Source organism: Nematostella vectensis, chromosome 9, assembly GCF_932526225.1.
Source record: "Nematostella vectensis chromosome 9, jaNemVect1.1, whole genome shotgun sequence".
NCBI classification, from domain to species: domain Eukaryota; kingdom Metazoa; phylum Cnidaria; class Anthozoa; order Actiniaria; family Edwardsiidae; genus Nematostella; species Nematostella vectensis.
In genome coordinates this window covers 12,264,397-12,288,365 of record NC_064042.1, presented here as the reverse complement: position 1 = coordinate 12,288,365, position 23,969 = coordinate 12,264,397, and the positions used below count along the sequence as shown (strand labels likewise).

The following is a 23,969-nucleotide window of genomic DNA, read 5'->3' as shown; positions in this document are numbered from 1 at the left end:
GTTACCGTTGTCATGGTAACAGCTGAGACCGTCAGAAAGGTATGGAGTTAGGTAGCATCATATTGATATATGTATACATGCATTTTGAGGCTGTGTTTATTGATGTTACGTCATAGAGAAAGTCATCCACTCAGCGGTTTGTGTCAGGTTACGTTAATTGTAGTAACTCAATAGGATGACTGGAATGCAAAACCTTCCTATAGTGAACAATGCAAATGCATTCCAATGGGAATTAAGCATTAAAGTACACTTCAACTGAGTTCTTATGATTTTATTGCCGCAAAATACAGACATGTCGTATTTAAGCTTTCATGTCCCTGATCGATACACCTTTGGCCTTTCTGTTGCTATGGAAACGTACATATGCCACCCAAATGTAGCATTAAGTAAACAACTTTATAGTGTACACAAACCTGCCAAATATCAAACCAATTATTCTCTTTTAAAATATGTATTTTTAAAGTTATAGGCTACCCCCTAAAAGACGGTTCCAGGCTTGTTTAAAAGACCACCCACCCCCCTCAAAAACCGTATCATACCAAGTTCCCGACCCCACAATTTGAACTCATGGAGGTTTGATCCGGAATCTATGGACATCTGGCTATCAGAATCTTCAGTCAAACCTTTTGTGGGGTGGGGGTGCAACGAAATCGTATTTCTAGAGCCTTTTCTGAGTTCTGCCCCCCGACACGCTCCTGCGAGTGTCGGTGCGTTTCTTGGTGTAATAGCAATTGATGCATGGGAAATAAACACGGGCACTAAACACGGGACTATGTTGTATTATCTTTGGTATACTTCACTACACTACAATTACATGCTTCAAATGTATAACACAACTATATTGGTTCTCTTAAAATCTATTGGTATTTGCAGTGTAGGCGCTAAAACTGAGAAAATGATAATGTTGCCGCTAGCTAGATCACACGGCTTGATTCAAATACAGTTATTTTTCATCAATTTTTCCAATCAATTTCGTGCGCACATTATCAATATTAACGTTCAGGAAAGAAGCGGCGCCACGAAATTAATCATAGAACGGTAAACTTACCACAGGTGTATCACCGCTTAATGTAATACTAACACTTAATATTATAGAATTTACCGCTCAACTTTGCAAAAACTCCATTGAAGTCCTACGTGGCATGCAGCACATTTGTTAAGTGTGAACTGTCTTTCAAATTATAAAAGCTTTCTAGCTAGCTTGCATTCTACGTTAAAAAAAAAGGTTTCATGTACAAAAACTCAGCCTGGTTTATGGCGTTATTACTGTGTTTGCTGTGCTTGAAGATGAACCGTGAGAGAGCGCAGGGTATGGGACGAGCTTTACCCACCGGTAGATTGTTTCGTTTGACGTCACAACCCTTACAAACCACAGGGGACCCGATTAAAAACCCAAGTAAGAACCCCTGGGACTTGGCCGCGTGCAACTATTTTGCAAGACAAGCTGCAAAAAAAAAAATGAGTCTAGAACATGTCTGCAATGTTCACGTTGAAAAGTGCCTCAGTCAGCAAAACAAACATCTGGGTGTCCTCGATGCTTGAGAACTGAAAGTCGTATGTGCGATTAGCGAAAACCGAGACCACATTCCCGAGGTCTTGGAGAAGGTGATCAAGAGATTTTCTCGCCCATTTCCTTGTTGCATGGGTGACATACTTTCCAGGAAGTACAGAACGCACATCTGAAACAAGAATTAAACTTACTGCTCACCAATATCAACTTTCAAATGGTTAAGCTTTTATTAAACGGCTAAGATAAATACGAAATAATACATAAATTTTTAATTTTTAAATTTTTAACATTTTTTTATTACAGGGAATACTCAAACTTTAGTCTTGTCTAACCTATTGCAAATACATCCATTTAATAAAACGTCAGTTCAAATGGCGAATATCAAATGGCTAATTATCCATAAGAATATGTGAATGATAAGCTTAGCGATGCCAAAACCATTGTTACATTATTGACTTCTTCCTATCGGTCTTAGAACTACCATTTGCCGCTTTCGCTGACAAAAGTTATTTTTCTAACATAGTTGTATTATTTATTCATTTGTAATAGCATTTAGGTTATCTGTACCTTTGAGAGGGATGCCGATGTTTCTTGATCTTCTGCTACTGCTCATAAAGCACAATTCTTGCTTCTCCCTCTTCAAGGAGACTTTTCCTGTTTTGCATCCTTTGCCTGATAATAAAGAGAGTAGGTATAAAGCGTGGATATTTCGTTTTTTCTATTATTTTTCAAATACAGCCAACTTATCAAACAGTTACAATCTAAAACCATAGGACTGCTTTGCCTCACTGCCTCATCATTGCCTTACCATTTTCACCATACAGTACGACAGGAATCCCTCCCAAATATGTCCTGATCGCTCTTCGATGCTTGTAATCGAGCTCGAGTGGATAAAGCTCTGGGAAAAGCGTTCTGTACCGAAAGCTTATGGAGTTAACCATAATCATTCCAACAGGCCGAGCCTCTGGAAGTAGCCCAAGGGAAAAATGGTCTCCTGGACACATACACACATCCACTGGGCCAGGAAGCACATCTTCCCAAGCTCTGTCAGAGGATTTGTAGTGCCACAGTACAGGACAATACTTTGGGTCTTCGCAACGTATGTACAAAACAGGGCCTTCGTATTGTACCTTACGTATAAAATGATAAAATGAGTAGAGAGCAACGAAACGTGTAAAGACATCGATCACAGGTGTACGTTTTTACAGGGTTTCACTATTTGTCTTAAGAAATAATCACTAGATTGATCATCACAATTGCAAACTTCTAGTTATTATTAGGGGAAAAAGTAAGTGGGATGAATTTTCCGTTAGATTAAGGATTTCAGATCGATATATTGAAACCCGGCTGGTAAGCTCGATTATTGTGCCTGAAAAGGACTGTCGATAATACTCGTTTAGCACGCAAATTATGTGGAGAAACAAGAAATGCTGTATTCTCGTTGCTTGAAAAATAGATTTAAGAATAAAATATTTATTTATAGCTGGGTTCCACTTTAAGTGTTTTTACCTTTGCCGGTTCCCATTCATCTTGCCTTTTTCGGGAAGTGACGATGTCGTGGTGCAAGTTGTCTCGCATGTCTTTCAAATTGTATAAAGGCTTGTCGAGATCGCAGCTTCGTTGCTGCAAGAGATCCATAACATCCGAAATTGAGTGCTCGGCGCGCATGCGTTGATACTCCTCCTCTTTCATTGCCAAATTATTTATGGCGATGCGCGACAGATACGACTCCATACGAATCTATAAACAAGAAAAAAACAATTCCTTAGCGCATTTATTAGTATGACCATTTCTATAAAGAGGATATACTCTGGCACAGGTATTAAAGATATTAGGTTTCGAACTACAGTTCGAAAGCATTTTACCTCTACTTGTTTCTCTGGATCGAAATCTTGAAGGAAGTAGGACGAAAACCTTCCAAAACCTCCGGATGGAGGTAACCAGACATAGGTGTCGATCATGCCAACAAACCCCACACTCTCTCCCTGCTCCGTTAGTATGCACGCCATTTCGTACGCCACCAAGCCTCCAAAACAATATCCTCCTAGAAAGTATGGTCCATGCTTTTGCTCCTCTCGCACGAGGCTGACGTAATGACTAGCCAGCTCGCGCACGCTCGAACAATCAGCACCATGATAGACAGGCTCCGTAAAACCAATTGAGTACATAGCGACGAGAGTCTTAAATGAAAGAATAATGTGAAATAGTTTTCTGTGATAAAAAGATATGGCGTTAAAAAAACTAGTAGCTCCAACCTTACTACCTATCTCTATACTGCTTCATACCTGAGATCTAAATCCCGAAGCGAATGGCGCAACACTCATAACATAACGATGCGACGGGTGGATACAGAAGAACTTCACCTCGGCATCCTCAGGAGCATAGATTGGAACAACCTTCACCGTATCCTTCTCGGAATCATTTGCACCCTACGTATGAAATAAATCTTATTGCCTGTTGCAAACCAATGATAAAACTGATATATGACCAATTTTTGTTGCTTACATTTGAGGAGTCATTGAAAGATAATGGGCTCATGAGCGTGGTGTCTTCTTGTTCGATCGTCTTTACGAATGCAGTGTGTTGCTGCTGTTGAATTTCTTGCTGGTTCTCTGGGTTAGACATCATTTCTTGCAAGTCTCTTACAATCTTCACTGCGCTGATTTCGGGTTGTAAGAAGTAGAACACCTATAAGAATTTGATAACTAGTTATGACTTATTAAGTTATGCTACCAGTACTACTGCTGCTGATGATGGTGATAATGATTATGAAATTATACATATTGCATAATAATCAAGAATGCATTGCGATATTACAACAAAATTTGTGGATGCTCAAGCCGAAGGAATCTGTTGAAGATAAGGCCTATAGCAAGAGTGTAAATGATTATCCTGTACCTCGAAAGACATTTGAAGTGACGTCTCGAAGGCTGCTTTCAGCGTAAGTGCCGTGATTGAATCAGCCCCAAAGGCGTACAAACTTGTTGTCCGGTCTGCTTCTGAAAATGAGTCTAGCTCAAAGCAACGAGCCAATGTTGACATCACGAATTCTTCGATCAAGTGCTCCCTCTTAGTTGTGTCTGTCTGAAACAAGATGCGTGAAGCCAGTGATGCCGTCTCGTCTAGTGAGAAAAATACAAAGGTACGTTAACCGTACATTGTTTTGGTATAATTTACAACAGGCAGAAAAGAGTGATGAAACTGATTGGTAAAAGACGACTTGGTTTTTAGATAAAGAAATGATAGCTTAGCGTAATAAAGGAGAGTAGACGGTTGCGTAACAAAAACGAAGAGTCCTAATATGCCATGCATAAGCAAATGATTCTGAATTTGTTTGATCTTGCTCTGTTATCATGGACGTGTGATATGTCACCTGTATGCCGCTCACTCTTATCCTCCACCTCACTTCTCAGACTTTTGACACGTGTTGATCGCGCAGACTCATCACTTGTTTTGAAAAACTGAACCCAGTCTATTTCGGCCAGAGTGACCTGACACCTGCTTGGCTGGCATTTCAAGATTTCGATCAGAAATTTTGAGCCTGTAAATCAATTAATTAATTCGATCAAAAATTACTTCATTGTATACTTTGCGGAAACTTTATAAGAACGCGCGCCCTGATTGGATGGAAATAATGGACAGTATCCACCGCTAAAACTCGGAATAATGAGTTGATTTGTGAAATTACCTTTAAAAAAATTGCTTTTTGCAACCCAAGTTATCGAGCTTCACATAAAAACGGCTTTTTTGCTAAAATTATTCTAGATTCATTGTCTTTGAGGAAGGTCGGCTTCAATCTCCCTGTGTTTTCGACAATTTCCCGCCGAAATGATTTTGCACGGGCAAAGTTTTAAATTTTATTTGCGATAAACAAAAGCTGCGTATCGGGACGTATTCAAAGAAAGGTATTAATTCATGCAAGCATTAACCCAGGGATCAGAGTGCTTGTCAAAGCATTTGATTGGATAAGAACCTGATTTTTCCATGGCTTAGCATTTACCCGCATTTCAAGGAACAAGGCCCGGATCTGTTGAGACAATTGACCAGGAAGTGTTGACTGGGCGCTTTCCACCTTCAACACATACGCCATTAAGGATCTAGTTATATACATTTTATAATGCTCACCCAATTCAGCATCAAGTAAACCGAACCCATACTCCGCATGCAGATTTGCGATCTTTAGCTCCCTGGTGAGTATCCCTGCTCCGCCAATTGGTCCCCAGTTGATAGCGAGACCAGGTAGGCCAAGCGTATGGCGCCTGTACCCTGCTAGCGAGTCCAAGAAGGCATTTGCAGCCGAATACGCAGACTGTCCTCGACCGCCCATTACCGAAGCAAGGGAGGAGAACAAGACGAAGAAATCCAAGTCCATCTGGAGACTCATTTTGTGAAGTAGAAATGCTCCTGTAATCACATTTTCAATTATTTCATTTTCGTCTTCTATATTTTTTTATTTTTCTTACTCATTAAAACTGATAATAGACTTTCTTACCCCTGAGTTTCGGTGCCAATACTTTTTTGAAGCTGTCAAGTTCCATGTTGTGCACGAAGGCATCGTGTAGAACCACTGCCGTATGGACAATGCCGGCCATGCTAGGAAGCCCTTTCAGCTTTAACTCTAGTGTCTTCATTTGCGTCTCACTGGACAAGTCAACCTGCTCCATGATCATCCGTGCACCTGTCCTTCTTTCAATCTCTTGAACAACTTTTTTCTTTTCTTCGCTAGGGGGAGACCTTGCAAGAAGGACGACTGTTTTTGCTCCGTTCTCTGCAAAAGACTGGGCCAATTGGAATCCAAAACCTCGAACACCCCCTGCAACCATATATGTCCTGTCCCGTTTCAGTCCGAAGATGTCTAGTCCTGGGATCTGAGCACACGGACGTTCATTTTTATCAAACATAAACATCCTGTATATGGTGGAGCGTTTTTCCTGTTGAGGCCATTTTTCTTCGGAATTCCACTTCTTGACTGCACGATAGACGCTTGTAGTCTCTTGTGGTACGACCAGAAGCTTTTGAAGTACTCCAGTTCTCATTAACATCGACTGACAACTGAGCCACATCTCTTCGAAACTCTCATTTGTTCCCATAAGCAATTCACTTGGTCTAATCCTATCATAGCAGATTGAGCTTCTTCCAGAGAGGATAGCTTGTCCTGTGAAATCTTCACAAGCAACTACTAGTTTTCCATCATGCTTCAAAGAGGACAGGCTTCGCTTCATGGCACCAGGTTTTGGACTAGACAAAAACAGAACAGCGTCAAATTTTGCTTTGCACTCATCTTCGAGGTCGAGACAGCTTACGTCAACAATACCCTCGATTCCTGCATTCTGTAAAATCCTCCTGGTGCTTTCATTGCCTAACTGTGTCGTAGAGCAAACTGTTTTGTGTCCCATTGCGGCAGCGATGGCGGCAGTTGTGTATCCCAGTCCAGTTTGAGCTTCATGAATAAGCACGGTGGGTGATGTCTTTCCGGATAAAGACCGATCAAGAACTTTGCACGCAATAACGATGCAATAGGGAAAGGCTGCTGCTTGTACTTCAGTGAATACTTCTGGCTGGATCAGCAAATGAACTTCCTTAACACGAATCTTTTCACCTACTCTACATGGTGTTATGATGCCACATACTTTGTTAGATGGCTTAAACCGAGAGCGCCTTGACCCGACCTCTGTCACCAAGCCACTAAATGCGATACAGCCGGAATTGCTCGCGAATTCATGAATTTGCCCCTCAGATGAATACAGGATCATAGCCTCAATCTCCACTTCTCCTTCCTGGATTATTGACCGCGTAAGCTCCTTGAGTTCTAGGCAGTTGTTTTGGTCATTTTTCTTGGTAAGGTATACATCTCTTGTTTGTCCTGATGTAAAATTGGAAGCAACGTCGCCTAATACATCTTCAGCTGAAAGGCGAACAAAACGGTTCACATATCTTCTGTCGCCTCTATAAGCAACCTCCATCTCCCTGTCTTCAGTTGTTAGTTCGTTGATCAAGGCGTTTATCTCTGCTTTAGGTACATGACAACTCAAGTCAACGACTTTCAAATCAAGTGCCTCTGTCGCTTCAATAGCAGCCGATCTTCGCATCCCCAAGACCATAGCTGACCAAGGCATTGAATCCACTCTTGAGTTGTGCTCATTAGAAATGAACTGCGATCCCGCGGTGACCATCATCACAAGCCCATTTTCTAAGTTGGCGTTCATCATCAACTGGATCAGACAAAAAGAACCTCTTAACGCAAGGTTTTCTATCTGATCAATGTTCTCATATGTTTCTGCCAACAGTTGGGCTTGCACTGGCCAGAACGTGACAACCTTCAGAGTCTTTTTCTCTTTCTTTGAAATGTCGATTCCATTTAAAATAGCCTCTTCCACCTTTTTCTCTTCAGCCTCATTTTGGAAGTTTTGCGATTCAGGTAGATCAGCGACTACAACATTTGCCCCTTTCCCTCTCAATGCTGAGACGAAAGCATCTGCATAGCCTCTCGAGTCTTTCAGCACAACACATACCACGTCTTCCAAAGTCATCTTGGTTGATTCGGAAAACTTTGTTTGCTCCCATGTTACATTGTAGCAGACATTGTCTAGGGTGAAATTCCTATCCTTGCCAGAAGGGCTAATGGCTTCTGATTTAAGGCCTTTTATCTGTAAGAAAGGCTTTCCTTCCAAATTCATCTGGGTGATATCAAACAACCCTGATAGGTTGCGCTTCACGTGACACAGAACTTGTCGAGGAACACGTGTGCATATTGCAGTCACGCTTTCCATTCCGGCAGGAAGACTCGGGGAGCTTGGAAGTGAAGATTCTTTAGATGGTATAGTGGCTTGAAGACAAGCGTCTATAATGCACGGGTGAACGACATAGCTGCTTTGATCTCCAACCTGATCTAGTTCTGCGAGACAAAGAGTTTCTTCATTACTCTTCCAAATTCGTTTTATCAGCGAAAATGCTGGACCAAACGAAAAGCCTAAGCGGCTCCTCAGGTTAAGGAACTGCTCGACTGGATACTCTTCCATCTTGTCAATTTTGACTTTGAATGCATTGCCGATTGTGGGTTCACTTGTAAAGGCTGTAGGCAATGAAAAGGACATTTTAATTTAAAGTGCTTGTAAGTTACAAAATAAAGGCAACATCATGCTGAGTATTTTTTTTTGTTTTTATTCGTTCCGATTGTTTTGCGCACCTCTTAACGGCATGTTTGAACCTTTCAATAAGAATTTCATCGTTTAGAATTGGTAAATCGTAAATACTACATAAAAGATGTGAAGGAATAAGTACTTACCCGCCTGTGATTCCAATTGCCCGTCGCATGTGACCCTTCCAACAGACAGCACAACCTCCGTTTGATCTTCCTGAACGCTTGTTATCTGATATTCCGCCTCTCCTGCGTGTCCTTGTTTTTCCAGTCGTAGCCTCAGGTTTCGAATCTGTCCTTCAGGAAGTGTAAGAACTGTCTTTATTTCGACATCTCTTAGTTCGAGGAAGCTGCCCAGGAAAGTTTCTTTTGCCATCGCGAATGCCATCTCGATGTAGGCGGTGGCTGGCATGATAGTTCCACCATGAGTAAGGGTGTGGTCTTTGAGAAAGGGTAGGTGGTAAGTGTCAATCTCAACGTCCCAGCAGGACAAGCCCAAAAAAGGTCTCGTCTTAACTGTTTTAAAGAGGAAAGGGTGGCCATGAGATACCGTCTCGCTGGGTCTCACATTCAGAGGAAGAATCATTTTATCTGGATCCTTGGACCTGTACCAGTATTCCTTCTCGTGCCAAGTATAGCTTGGAAGGCGGATAAATCTGGGCTGAGCTGAACGAGGAAACACACGGCTGAATAGTACTGGATAACCAGAGACGAATAGACTGCAAACTGTGTTCTTCAAAAACGCCTTGTGCTGAGATGAAACACGCTTGGATGGAAGTGTTGGGATGACATGCGGCACATTGTCACCATTCATTTGCATTTGAGCTGCAATCTTCTTTACGTAGTGGGCAAGAGCTGGCTGCGCGCCCACCTCGATGATATCACGATATCCATCTTGCAAAATGGCCTTAGTCGCATCATTGAACAGTACTGGTTGGCGGATATTACTCCACCAGTATTCGTCGCTCAGCAGTCTCCCCGGCACTTCTTTGCCTCTTACCGTTGAATAGAAAGTAATGTTGGTTTCGCTAGGCGTAAGGTGCATTTTTGCGATCTTTTGCTTGAACTCTTTTTCGATGGGAGCCATGTGAGAGCTGTGGAATGCGCGTGCAGTGTTCAGCTCTTTCCAGTCGCATTTGATGTCATTTAATTCCAAATGTTTCTTGAAGGCTTCCATTGATTGCCTATCACCAGAAAGAGTCACACTCTGTGCATCATTCACGGCTGCTACATTGACAGTCATATCCAAGTTAAGTTCGCAAAGAAGGGAGTTTGCTTGCTCTTGTGACATTCCTACGGCCACCATTACTCCGCTCTCTCGGCATTTTGCCTGTAAACTTGCTCGAAGCACAACAATAGACAACGCCTTTCTTAATGGGAGATCGCCACAAATAGCAGCAGCTGCGAGCTCGCCCAGACTGTGCCCGACTACGGCAGAGGGACGAATTCCCCAAGAGATCAGCAGACGAGCGATTCCATACTCCAACGCAAACGTTGCGGTTTGTCCGATGACTACTTCGTCTAGTCTCGATTTCTCTTCGGTTGCTGTTAGCTCTTCAAGCAGATCCCATTGCTCTCCCATGTCCCACAAGAGATTACAAATCTCTTTTATTGTGCTTAAAAAGGAGGGTTCTTTTTCAATCAGTTCTTTTGCCATACCGTACCACTGTGGGCCCTGTCCTGCGAACATAAAAACTATTCGTTTCTTTCCGTCTTTTGCAATCGCCGAGGAGACATCAGCTTTCCAGTTATCTGTATCTGCTCCAAAGTTGTTTAGTAGCTTTATTGCTTCATCGGTAGTTTCGAAAGCGAAAGCCATTCGGTTAGGATGGACGGTCCTGCGCTCATTCAAAGAAAAGCATACGTCATCCATTCTTTGGTCTTTGTTTTCTGATATCCATGTCGACAGCGTCTGTGCTGCTTTGCAGAGACTTTCATCTGCTTTGGCCGACAAGGTCATTACATGCGTTCCTTTAGCTTGTTCTACAGAATGACTTGACTCAGACGGGGTAAATTCACGTAGAATTGCATGAGCGTTACTTCCGCCGAATCCATATGAGCTCACAGCGCCAATTCTTGGCTTTCCATTTCTTCGCTCCCATTCCTCTGCAATTGTCTGGACTATTATTCCCCTTTCCTGCAGCTTTAAGGCAGGATTCACTGTTTTCACATTCACAGTAGGAACATAGTGACCATTTTTTATCATAAGGGCAAGCTTTATGACTCCGGCTAGTCCAGATGTTGATTCCGTGTGATTTATGTTAGATTTCACTGATCCGATCCTTAGTATACGCTGATTGTCATTCGTGGACTCGCAATAAGCCTTTGATAACGCAGAAACTTCCACGACGTCCCCTATTGCTGTTCCAGTCCCATGCGCCTCGATGTAGTCTATGTCTTCTGCCTGTAGCCCTGACTTTTGTAACACGAATCGAGCCAACTCAGCCTGACCTTGAACACTTGGAGCTGTCATGGGTACTGCTTGGGATCCATCACTATTCATACCGCATGAAACAATCTCTGAGTAAATATCGTCACCATCGTTTACTGCTGTGTCCTTGAGCTTGAGTATCACTGCGGCAAACCCTTCGCCTCTGCCGTATCCGTCTCCTGAAACATCAAAACTTTTACAGCGTCCATCAGGGGCAAGAAGCCCAGCCAGGCTGGACACCATATGGTTCAAGTGGCACAGGATGATATTAGAGGCGCATACTACCGCGGCTTCGCAGTCTCCATTTTCTAAGCTCTCAATTGCAAGTCTGAGAGCTATAAGGGAAGACGAGCACGCTGTGTCAACTATAAAGCTAGGCCCTGTAAAGTTAAAACAAAATGAAATTCTGTTTGCGATGATGGTCCGTGCAGTTCCAGTTGCAGCGAATTGGTCCAAGTTGGTTTTGTTATCTTCGCTGACAACTAGGTGGCCATAGTCCTGAGTCTTAGCGCCAACAAATACGCCAGTTCGGCATGCTTGGAGATCTTCTATAGTCATTCCTGAATCCTCAATAGCTTCGTAAACTACTTCAAGTAAAAGTCGTTGCTGTGGGTCCATAGAATTCGCTTCTTGGTGCGAAATGTTGAAAAACGCTGCATCAAAACCTTTGATGTTTTCTAGGTACGTCCCGGCGGTAGTGCAAATGCGACCTGGAACGAATTGTTTCGGGTGGTAAACTGAATGGAATTCCTCGTATTCTGATTTCCTGTTTTGTGGAAAGTCTGATGCCAAGCAGCCACCACGCTTCAACACTTCCCAGAATTCGTCCTTGTTTTGAGCAAGAGGGAAGCGACAGCCAATCCCGATTATTGCGGTTGTTTTCAAAGGTATCTGCCCGGTTCGAGCTTTTCTTCTAGCTTTAGCAAATCCATCTGACCTTGCATCTAGGAAACGTCGAGCAAAAATCGGTGGAACTCGAAATCGTTGATGCTGCATCTCAAACGTCGACAATAAGGTTGGGATTATCATCATTGCATTTAAAAGACCAAACACATAGAGGATTGGAAGAACTTGAATAAAAACAAGATCAAGATAAGTAAATATGGATCCGAGAACCAATGAACAAGCTATTTGAGCCAAAGCGCTGGAAAACACTGGCACAAATGTTGAAGCTATAGTCCTTAAAGTTCTTCCAGATCCGATGTTCAAAGTAAGGAAAGTCTGCCCGACAAATACACTCCAAGAGAATGCTGTTACCAACGTCGGAAAAACACAGATAAACGTAAGCTGATTGAAAGGCACGTCAAAAAGACATAGCAGGGTGGCCAGTTCTAAACCTAGCAAGAGAAATGAAAAGAGAAGAATAAATGGCACCAGGAAACTTGCTTCAATAAAGAGCAAGCATATCACAACTAGAAGAAGGGAAATAGGTATTGTCCTTAAAAGTCCACTCATAAACGTTTCAGTATCTTTAAGTGCTGCAAAATCACTGGACACCGCGATAATATTGTCTTTAAGCGTAGCATGTTGTAGTAGTTTGTTCTCCAAGTCCATTTTCGTGCTTAATGTGATTTGATTTACTGGCAGCTGAATACGAGACTCGGTAAGACGGCCATTCTCGATTTTGATATCATACTCGAACGACGCTTTTGAGGTGTTAAAAAATATCTGTAGGCATACTTTAAACTCGCTTCCTGTGCAATTTCTGTTTTCGGATTTTCTCCACAGTTCAAACGATGAAATCCATGATCTTGGTTTTCCAGCGCTGTAGGATGCCGAGCTTAACATCTTCACAAAGTCTGCTAATGATTTTCGCAGTTCATTGTTCGTGTAGTCTACATTTCGTACAATCAAACTCACAACTTGACTAGAGCTTGCCTCTTTGACGTGTTTGTCGTACAGGTCTGTCAGTCTACGATCGTTAAATGCAGGTGGGCGAACAACACAAATGTATGTTATGCAACCGCCAACAATAGACAATATAAAACCAAGAACAATGATCTTTCCCGTTAAGGATGAAAGAGCCTTTGTCCATTTTCGCAAGCCTTGTCTAAATCCACGGGAACATGATAAACCCCTATTACGTTTTGCACCAGATCGCAAATATTCACTAAGCCATACAAGTATAGGAAATACAGTCAGAAACAAAGAAACAAAATTTAAAAGAATTAGCAAAAACAAGAAGACCATAAAGCGAGTGATAGCAATGATACACGACCACGCTGCTATCCCATTTAAAACAATAACAACTAATGCAGTTACTGTGACTACAAAACCGGCCTTTGTCATGCACTCTTTGACTTGTCGATTAATGGAATTCCAGCTTGAGGTCGCGTTTATGGAGTTGACAAGAGGCAGACATAGGACCAGACATTGACAGTACCCGTACAAAGGTACAATCAAGTAAAAGTCATGGTAAGGGATACTTAAAATAGATAAGAACCCAAAGGCAACGCTCGCACAAAACACAGTGTTAGTGGAGACCACAAAAATAGCAATCATGAGGAATACACTCCTGGTAAACACGTAAAAGATTAATTCTAAACAAACAAACAAGATTGCTGGTAAGGCGTATAGAAGAAGTTGTCTGCTAGGTGTGACAGTTAACCACACTTTATCCTCCTCGTTTTTATCCAATCTAAGGACCATTCGACATGTGTATCGGGATGAAAGCTGTCTGAGAGTTAAAGTGAGATCTTTCTCAAAGGTATGGAATAAAGTTTTCTCTCTATAGTCGATAGGCCTCTTCAAGTGAAACGTTACTATGATTCCGTTTGCACTGAGATTTGACTGGTTGTAGTTGACTTTGTGCACGCGTACCTTGGAGAGTGTTACAGTGTCGCTCACCAAGAGCTTTTCCAGAGTACACGTTCTCTGGCAGTCATCTATCCGTAGCAAGCTTTCATTGTTCAGTTGATAAAAATCTGAAAGCGTTGGTAGTTGACATAATGCACAATTTCTCTTGAAAGCTACACTTGTTTTGTCGATCGTGCGAACAAAACTTGAAGCTGCTATAAGACAGTCCGAGTCCAAAACATTCTCGGAAACACCATTAGTAAAAATGACTTCACTTTTCCATGCATCGAGATTTGGGAAGATCTTTGCCGCGTCACCTAGATCATTTCGCGCTTGGTTAGTGTGGCACTGGAATCCCTGAGGAGCCCAGTCTGTTTTCTGGGAACGCATGTAGCCCAGACACAGTAGCGTCATAATGACGAATGTGGTGCCAAATGCTAGTCTGCCTTTTTTGTAGACCGCTGCTCCTAGTCTGTTAAGTGCTTTTTCGACTTTAAGTACGAGACCATGCGCAGCGCCCATCAAGATGATCAGAAAAATGTTACTTCTCGTTTTCTCATGCTGGTTTTCTTTTGTTTCGTCCTTCGAAACAGCATATCTACAGTCGTAAAATAAAAATTTGAATTGAATTTGTGAGTGAATTGAATTGAATTGCACCATATTCTTGCAGTAAAAATAACTCAAATATTTCTCAAATAAGCGACGACGCGCTTATACGGAGGAGACGCTTATTTTCATCTCCAGATTTTAACAACGTTCAAAGAGCAAACGTTCTCTCAAAACCAAGTCAAAACAAGCTTTCAGTGATAAGGTTGTTGCGGGTAGTACTGTCAATAGCGTGTGCAGTAAATTCAACTTACAAAATATCATCATTGGGACAAAAGCTTACAGAATTTGGAGGATGTTCTTATTTGAGCAATTGAGCAACGTTAACACAATAATCTCGAATAATAAAGGATTGTGTTTCTTATGGGACGAAATATGATGTACCTGTGTGGACGGCGGAATCTTTCTTCTAGCTCCATATATCCTTGTGCCAGGGATGTCTCAGCCGCATGTAAGTTGTTCCAAAACAAGATAAAAATGTTTTGCTTTAATTTCTGCTCTCCATTATATGTTTACTCGTCTGTAGAAGCATATCTAATGGTGGAAAATATTATATAGATTTAGTCTACCACTAAAAGCGGAAGCCAGTATATTACACTTCCTTCCCCTCTTAAACAGATAACAAAAATTATTCTGAGTTTTGATTGGCTCATGTCACTTTGCTGTGAGAAAAGTTGGGTTGTTGTACTAATACGAGCTATATCACCAACTTTTTCAACCTCTAATAAAACACATTTGCTGCGAAAACATTGCTTTCGAACTTGTACGATTTTGCTGCTCGTATTACCGTACCTTGAGTAAATATATGTATGTCTGTCGCTTTTGGTTACACATTACTGACTCAAAAACAACCCAAGATTGTTTGATCTAAAGACAAGCCTCTTGTTTTGACTGGAATAATCTAATTAGCCCCATTCCGGGTCCTACGATACGCATGTTTGTCATTTTTGGTCACACATTGCTGACTGAAAAACAACCGAAAATAGCTTTTCTGGTTTTGTTAAAAAAAAACTAAAACGCAGCGTTGCACCTTTTTTGTCAGGTATCAGGCAAACTAGAAAATGCAAGAGACTCTTGGCTCAGTCATTACTCAGACATTTTGGTCTAGGCTAGGCCGGGAACAAGTACGAACAATATAAAAAATACTAGTACTTGAGAAAAGTATTTCGTTTTCTTGGGAAAAATATGCTTATCCAAATATATTTCATTCTGAAGTCCCAATTCATTCCCTGGTAAATAGCGTTTGAATATATACCATAGGATTACAGGTTAAATAGATCGGCTCGGCAGATATATACTATAAGTATAAATCCCAATAAACAAACTCTGGTGATCAAGTTATCAACTTCATTCTACGTACTTCGCTTGGCATTAAAAGACGCAATGATATTCCTAAGAGGACACGATGTACTTGGCATTACCTGCTCAAACATGATCGTTTGCATCTTCACGTTGCTTCGGTGCTCTGCTCTTTCAGTCCTAAGTGGGTTGAGCATTGCAAAAAAGACTTACTTACAAACCAAACCCCCGGTGCGAAATCATTGCGTTCCAATAGGGTCATTGCTTGCGGGCAGGTAATCAGACAAAATATTGGTGCATACTACTCGTGGGAAAATGTTAGTTATGTAACCCAAATTGCATCGTTTACAGGGAGTGTTAAAGCACATAAACATATCTAGTCACGGAAAACCTATTTGCCCGGCTGTTCTTTCTTGCATTAATTGCCAGGAATTTTCATTTTACGAATTGTTTTAGTTCATTCATAGTCTGAATTTATTCCTCCCCCTATCGTCAAGAATCAATTGCTTGATACTTAACCTGTACCTTTATTTTCTGCTGTTTTTCGATAGGAAGGTGATATCACGTACTAGGTTTCCTAATCAAAGAACACATCTAAGTATGGCTTAATAAATGCCTGTGTGTGCTTTGTTTTGTCTGCTCGATTGTTTGTCAGAACTAGAAAGTTCTACCCACTCGGCACGTTTGCCCTAGCTGAAGGCAACGTGATCTAAAAGGTTGAAAATTATTAGCAAAGATGCCTAAGGTAGACAAAATAGTGTCACACCCGTCCCTTGAAGGAAGAAAGTGCTTGATTTGAAATTCTGCGCATGCGCGCATGCCACCTGTAGTTCGCAAACTCGAAAGTCTTTCGCCAAAGAGAATGTTGTTCTCTTTCCCACGTCGGAAATAGGATGACTTTGTAATTAAAAGGAATGTAGACAAGAAATCCATCTTCAAACTTGCACCGTTTTTGCTACAAATCGAGGAGTGATCGGTGTACATCGTCTGAATACGCAGTGTCATTGACAACTTTGGATAAATCTTAACTGAGTATACTTCCCATCGGCATCGATTTAAACGCTGAAGAAGCAGTAGGTAAGCAAACTAAGGTCAAACAATGTCACAAGTCTTCGTGGATAGGAAATGTCGACGTTAGATAGATAGATTTCCTCCATAATATACAAAATAGTCATTTGGAGTTCCTCTTAATTAGCGGTAACAATTAACAACAAGTAACAATTCGCATTCTAAAACCACCTAGGTAGACTTCGATCTACTCTGACTACATACAACACTTCGAACATTTCGTTTATTTCAAGTCAATGCTTGTCTCTGTAGGGACGAGACGGCCAACCGAGCGTGAGTCGAGTCGAGCTGAAGTGACAGACGCTCCGCTCAATTAAAATACTGCGGTAAGACTCACCATCATAGCTCTAGCTAGAAATGTTTTCCTTTTGAATTGGGGGGTATCAGTCATTCACTGTATTTGCCAGGCGGGAGGGCAGATATATTCTTTGATGTGTCCTTTATATGATTCCAACTCAATTGAATGTCGAGGGGGGGGGGGGGGGGCAATGGAGCAGGGAGCTGTCCCGAGCCCCCGAGCCCCTCCCAAACTTTGCCTTTAGCTTTACCAGTTTAACATCTCGAAGGGGTAATGTGCAATAAGACAGCGAAAAGAAAATGCGAGTGGCGCGTCAACGAGTTTATGTGTCATTAATCTGTCTACGTATTGCATTTCAATTCACCTTAATTTCTTTCTTTTCTTTTGTGTGCCTCTTCAGGGGAGGTTTTATGTTGTATATTTTTTGGGGTTTATTTAAACATCTAGAGAACACGATTCCCGAATGGATTCTACACAGTCAGCACAAAGGTAACTAGCACATAATAGACTTTTGTGGTTTTCTTTGGCCCGTTACATTTTCCCATTGTATTTGCATGTGGTATTGTTTACAAATAAGGGCGCGTTTTTTTTTCTATCATTCTTGAATGGGAATGGTTGGTACAGAATGTTCAGAATGGCATTCGAGTCATTCTGCTACAGGTAGCAGAATGGGTGGAATGGCCTTCATTTCAATCCGGAATGGGAACGCGGGATAAACGAACGCGCGCTTTTCTATTTTAATCATTCTCATTCCGGAATCACGAGTAAAAAAAACGTGTAGTACAGTGGAACCTGGATTTTACGGTATGCCTCGGGAGAAATAAAATGTAATATCGTTGTAGCGAGGTCGGGTTGATAATCAACTTTTACAAAATAATAATATTGTAACCGTACTCTGTAAAAGACTGTTACTCTTTGTAAGACTTTAATCTGTATTTAACAAGATCTGTCAAGTCAAAAAATCGATTAACTGTACTGTACTTGTCTAGTGTCATGAGTTTTTCTGTCTATGTTGATAGAATCTTTAATATCGTTTTATCTTGAGAGAACATATTTGTATCGTAAAATCGAGAATATCGTTGTATCCAATATCTTAAAATCGAGGTAATTAATTATACCATTTCACTGTATTTCCGCCGGGAGAAAGGAACGCTATCGTGAAATCGAGGTTATCGTAAAATCCAGGTTCCACTGTAGAATAACGAAAACGTATGGCCTTTGCAAACTCCTGGATACCTAAAAAGTGACCAGATGCTCCTTTGGATACCGAATTGATGGTTGACGTTTCCGTGGTAGTTAAGTTTCTCAAAATTCCCTTTATCCAAAACGATAATGATTTATAGCAAACCACAAAGCACGATTTCTTGGAAATGTTATCGCGCAATTTTATCAAAGAAGTAGCCAACCAAGTAGCACAATCATAGATTGCTCGAAAGTTTGATGTAATGTTTTTGCATGCTAATTAGCAATGGTAGTAGGTGGGCTGTTGATATGGGCTGTCAACAACATCAACAACAACAATAAAGAGGTGCTGGTGAGATTACTACCGAATCTAGTTTCACCATATCATACATTACATCATACAACTTTTTCGGTTAGGATTGCACTCAGAAATCTCTTTCAAAACCGTTATTTGGCCATTTATATATTCCAGTCGCGTATGCAGAGTGACCTGCAGGGTGTGCGCTCCCCCTTTGGCAGCCGAAAAGTGGGTCATTTATTATAGAAGGGTCTCTTTTATTCACATACCTGAATGCGAACCTTTCAGTAAATGCTGGGTTCGCGGCTGGATTGACTGGGAATAGACTTTTTTCATATTTTATGTGTAATGTAACATTCTCAAACGATCTCTCAAACGATATTTTTAGAATTGGCTGCATAACCCAATGCTTCATTTATTATTTATTATTTATTTATCTTTTTATCTATTCATTTATTTATATATTTATTTATTTATTTTTAGGCCTGCAAGACGGCAACGCTGCACAAATGCGTTTCACAGTTGTACAGGGAAATTCTTTGGCACACTTGCCTATAATTTTGCAATCCGTCCGTGGACTACTGTTATTATTGTTTTAATAATCGTTGGAGGACTAGCTTGTGGACTTTTCCGCCTCAATGTAGAAAACCGAACTGAGAAACTTTACATTCCTCAACACAGTAAGGCGATTCAAGATCTCAACAAAGCGTCCTACTATTTCCCATCCTTAAATTACAGAGATGAGTTACTACTTTTTGAAGAAAAAGATGGAGGGAACATTCTTTCTGAAGAGTGTCTTCGAGATATTTTAACAGTTCACCAAGCCGTAGTGGAGTTGCCGATGTTCTCATCTTTATGTTTACATAGAAGAGGCATGATAAAATCTGAAAACGGTACGAAACATTGCGTGATGTACAACCCCTTAGAAATTTTCAATTTTGATGCTGACAGTCTGGTAAATATAACTCAAACGATAAGAAATGCTATAAGGGATAAACCCTTGATGCAAAGTGATAGACCAGTTGCAATGACACTTCCACAAATTTTCTCTCGCATGACAGAGGATCCAAATGGTAAGATAAGTGCAAGCGCCGCACAGATCAGTTATAGAATGCAGGTTCCAGTTGCCGAAAACCAGGAGAGAGAGTTGCTAGAATTTGAAATGGCATTTTTAAGAAAAGTAGAAAATCTACGAGCACAACTTCCCCGCGTGAAAATTTTTTACACCGCGGAAAGAAGCCTGGACGACGCGATATCGGAGAGCACTGGCCAAGACGTCAAGTTTGTCTCGCTAACTTTTACTATAATGATCACGTTCGCGTGTACCATGCTGGGTAGGTGTGATAACCCCCTTATGGGGCATTCCCTTCTCGCTAGAGGCGGGATACTCGCAGTAGCTCTCGGGATTCTCGCGGGATTTGGACTTGCTATGGCTGTAGGAACACCGTTTATAAGTCTAGCAGGTGTTCTGCCCTTCCTGATTTTAGGAATTGGCATTGACGATATGTTTATCATTATTAATGAGATGGATCGACAAGACAATTCCTTGTCGGTAGTCGACACAATCAAAACAGTGATGGCCAATTCCGGTATGACTGTTACTATGACAACCGTCACAGACCTCGTTGCGTTTGCCGTCAGCACGTCCACAGCCTTCCCATCTATCAGATACTTTTGTATATACGCATCACTTGCAGTAACGTTCTCTTATATCATGACTATCACGTTATTTGTCGCCATGGCAACATTCGACGTCCGTAGAATAAAAAGTAATCGTCGAGACTTTTGTCCGCAACGTTTGGCACCTCCACCTAAGCAAGGCCACCCACCATGGGACCAGCCTATTCCTGGAAAAGCAAGTATGGTTATGAAGAAGTACGCCCAGTTCCTCATGCGGGCTCCTATACGCGTTGTGGTGGTGGTAATATCTATAGCAGTTCTCGGAGTGGGTATTTGGGGCGCTATGAATATTAGTCAGCGATTTGATAGGAAACTTTTAGCAAAAGATAATTCCTACTTCAAGGAATTCCTAACAGCTCAAGAAAAGCATTTTGAAATAAAGTTGGAGGTCAGTATTATTGTCGATAAAGCGTTGGATTACGAAACAACTCTTGTACAAAAAGAAATCCAAAGGATTTCTCAAATCTCATCAAGTAACGAACATTACACCAATAAGTCTATCAACTGGATGAGAAGCTTTGCTGAGTTTGTAAATAAAACAAACATGGACATTAAAGGAAAACCAAATTTTATGGCTGGGCTGCAGGCATTTCTTAATTTCCCAACATTTACACATCACAGGGGTGATGTCGTCCTAGCTCAGGATAACAACAGTATCGAGGCGTCTCGTGTGTTATGCTTCATGGAGGATTCATCTAACTCGATCTTCCAGCGCGACGCAATGTTGACACTCAGGAAGGACTTGGACGATTACGATGCGGGACTTCATTCATATCCCGTATCTAGGTTTTTCATCTTCTTTGAACAGGTACGGCCAATAATTTGGATAAAATAACAACACTAGGATTTTCTTGTTGTGTAAACTGATGTTTTTTTCGCGTTCGAAAGATGTAGTACGAGGGGGATGGTTTTTGTACAAAGTATATTGGTTATTCGATTCGGGCGATCCCCCATGCACAGCCCAGCAGAACGTTCGTGAACAGCTAAACCCAAGAAAACTTGCTGCCATAACGAGAATACAAGACTAAAATGGTTTATGCAGCCCATATCTTTATATGTGGAAAACTGCTTGGCTTCGAGCAGAAAGATGTCCTGAACATAGGAAGTCAAATTGTCGTTATAACCGTCCTTTTGCGTCATCGTTGATTGTGATTTTACAGCCAAATTCGTTGTGCAACCTCGGCTAGCCTGCGAAGCAAGCGTTTATATGGAACTTCAGCTTTTCCCGCGCGAGAAATTCGATCTTTTGTCTTTCTCTGCTGAAGCTCCAAAGAAACGCTCGCTTCGCGCAGGCTTGACTTCGGCGAGTCCAAAATTTTTCTCTCGTTTGGAAACAGCGCGTAGTCAATCAACCGACTTAACCAATCGAAGGCTTTCATGTTTTCACTGTCACTACATAAAGCAGGAAACTGAATTGGTCACGGTTGTATGATTGACTACGCGCTATTCCCAGACGAAAAATGGATTTACATTCTCGGCGGTCGCGCAACGACGCATTCGGCTGTAACGTTGAGGAAAAATAATTGAATGGCTGGATTAAAGATATAAGTAAAAGAAAGAAAGAATGGGTGAAAAGGGGTATGAATGAATGAATTATTCTAGCTACTGTATTTGCTTATTTAGAAACGAAAGGTAATGGAACAATTTTTATTTACAGTACGCCATTATTCAAAGTGAGACGATAAGAAACCTTGTAATCGCCTCTGTCACCGTCCTTCTCATCACGTGGTCTTTCCTGCTTAGCATCAGCGTCACTATTTTAGTCTTTCTCGGCTTCTCCGCCCTTATCGTCGAGCTGTTCGCCCTGATGGCCGTGTGGAACGTGACTCTGAACACCATCTCCATGATCAACCTCGTCATGGCCATCGGTTTCTCTGTAGACTACAGCGCACATATTGCGCATGCGTTCGTGACGTCATCTGAGCCGACAGCGGAGTTACGCGTTGTGCATGCGCTGAGCACGTTGGGCACGAGTGTTCTGATGGGAGGTGAGATGGCTCTAGGCGATGGTATTTAGGGAGATGAGATGGCTTTATAGGAGAGTATTTAGGCGCGTACCTAGGAGAGTGCGTAGGGTACGGGATTGGCCGCCAAAAATGGACGTTTATTATTATTATTATTATTATTATTATTCTTATTATTATTATTCTTATTATTCTTATTATTCTTATTATTGTTATTATTATTATTTACTTTTCATTTTCCATATGATACCTATGACTGCGCATAACCATGTATCCCCCGTCTATACAGGGCACGCGCCAGGTATTGGCATACCAATCAAAGACTTTCGTTTTCTAATCATCCTTATATTGCCTGGCTGAGCGCATTGGAGACATACGATAATCTAAAACGATCTTTAAGGTTTTGAAATGATCAAAATTGCTTGATAGTTTTAATGCTATTTTTCCCTAGGCATAAGTACATTCCTCGGCATGGTCATAATAGCTGCGTCATCTTCGGAGATTTTCCGGATATTCTTCCGGATGTTCCTCGGGATCGTGTTATTCGGCCTGGTTCATGGCCTCGTCTTTCTACCAGTGTATCTCTCGCTTTTTTGCCGCTGGGATGCTACTCCGAAGGTAAGCACTACCAGGTCCGACATACAGAGTAATACCCACAAGAAAAAAAAGCATCAAGTCGACGCTCTCTTCTTACACTATCCCAATCACTGAAATTTTAGAAGAACCTCGAAATGAGGTAATTGTTTGTACGCATTTGCGCGCACATCGAGGCTTGGCTATTCCTGTTGCCGCTACTCCCCACCATCATATTTTAGTGGCTGAACTCTCGCACTCCACCCCCACCATCATATTTTAGTGGCTGAACTTTCGCACTCCCCACCCCCACCATCATATTTTAGTGACTGAACTTTCGCACTCCCCCCCCCCCCCCCCCCAGCCCCCACCATCGTATTTTAGTGGCTGAACTCTCGCACTCCCCACCATCATATTTTAGTGACTGAATTTTCGCATTCCACCCCCCTCCCCCCCTTCCTTCGCCAAAACCTTTTTTACAATGTTCCAATAAAATCATCTATATCTTTTGTTAATAATGTATTTTCAATGCAGGTTTATTCTACCAAGCCCAAAACACAAACCGGAAACAAAGCGCCAGTATTATCTTACGAACAGGATGTCGAGATGGAGACAGCTAACGAACAGCATACCACTGAATGCTTGACACAAGCGCCTGTTTTATCACTCGAGAAGAATGCCCAGATAGAACCTTCTAACGGACAGAACACGAATGAATGCGTGAGAGTATTTTAAGTAATGCTAAGTGTAAGAACTAGGCAACCCAACGGCAAATGCACGCTGGCATGTCAAAAATGCCTTTGTTTATTCTAGAAATTTGATTGGCCAAGACAAAACACTATAGCATAAGATACAGATAACACAACGTGATTCATAATATTTTTTTAAATATTTTGGTTAATTGTCAACGCATTGAGATGTAAGCAAAAAGCGTCCAAAGAACTGTTGTTATTTTTATTATAATTCCTATGTCTGATCCAGCTTGCAGTGTTTTCCCTTCCATGGTACATTTTCAGCCTTACCTTGTGTGAAATTTATCCCCGAACGTACGCAAATAAAAACAAAAAGTTGAGAAATTCCACCAAGCTGGTGAAAAATGTGTAGCAGGGGGTGGGGCACTGGGCGC

General features: G+C 41.5%; 3 protein-coding genes across 4 annotated transcripts; 1 reads left to right on the top strand and 2 right to left on the bottom strand.

Moving 5' to 3' along the window:
• Nucleotides 1–1,424: 1,424 nt before the first annotated feature.
• LOC116618251 (hybrid PKS-NRPS synthetase pytA) lies at nt 1,425–12,147 on the bottom strand. The gene is made up of 12 exons (XM_032381762.2): nt 8,796–12,147; nt 6,003–8,582; nt 5,636–5,914; nt 4,884–5,051; nt 4,409–4,632; nt 4,016–4,198; nt 3,796–3,939; nt 3,376–3,690; nt 3,020–3,250; nt 2,319–2,640; nt 2,078–2,182; nt 1,425–1,679 (listed from the first exon to the last, which is right to left on the bottom strand). Exons 1-12 carry the CDS (start codon nt 12,109–12,111, stop codon nt 1,465–1,467), a joined length of 8,082 nt encoding a protein of 2,693 aa, XP_032237653.2. The 5' UTR covers nt 12,112–12,147; the 3' UTR covers nt 1,425–1,464.
• Nucleotides 12,148–12,410: 263 nt separating this feature from the next.
• Nucleotides 12,411–15,386, bottom strand: LOC125572413. Its single transcript, XM_048732911.1, has 4 exons — nt 15,274–15,386; nt 14,866–15,015; nt 12,661–14,473; nt 12,411–12,416 (listed from the first exon to the last, which is right to left on the bottom strand). The coding sequence occupies exons 2-4, from the start codon at nt 14,898–14,900 to the stop codon at nt 12,411–12,413; spliced, it is 1,854 nt and encodes a 617-aa protein (XP_048588868.1). The 5' UTR covers nt 14,901–15,015; nt 15,274–15,386.
• A 994-nt stretch (nt 15,387–16,380) lies between these two features.
• Nucleotides 16,381–23,924, top strand: LOC5512363 (patched domain-containing protein 3). 2 transcript variants are annotated; one of them, XM_032381765.2, is made up of 7 exons: nt 16,381–16,857; nt 17,101–17,174; nt 17,594–17,635; nt 19,110–21,114; nt 21,964–22,294; nt 22,722–22,888; nt 23,378–23,924. In XM_032381765.2, exons 3-7 carry the CDS (start codon nt 17,610–17,612, stop codon nt 23,576–23,578), a joined length of 2,730 nt encoding a protein of 909 aa, XP_032237656.2. In that variant the 5' UTR covers nt 16,381–16,857; nt 17,101–17,174; nt 17,594–17,609; the 3' UTR covers nt 23,579–23,924. The 2 variants fall into 2 exon arrangements, with proteins under 2 accessions (XP_032237656.2, XP_001632695.3); XM_001632645.3 differs by having other exon boundaries at nt 17,547–17,635.
• The last annotated feature ends 45 nt before the right edge of the window (nt 23,925–23,969 follow it).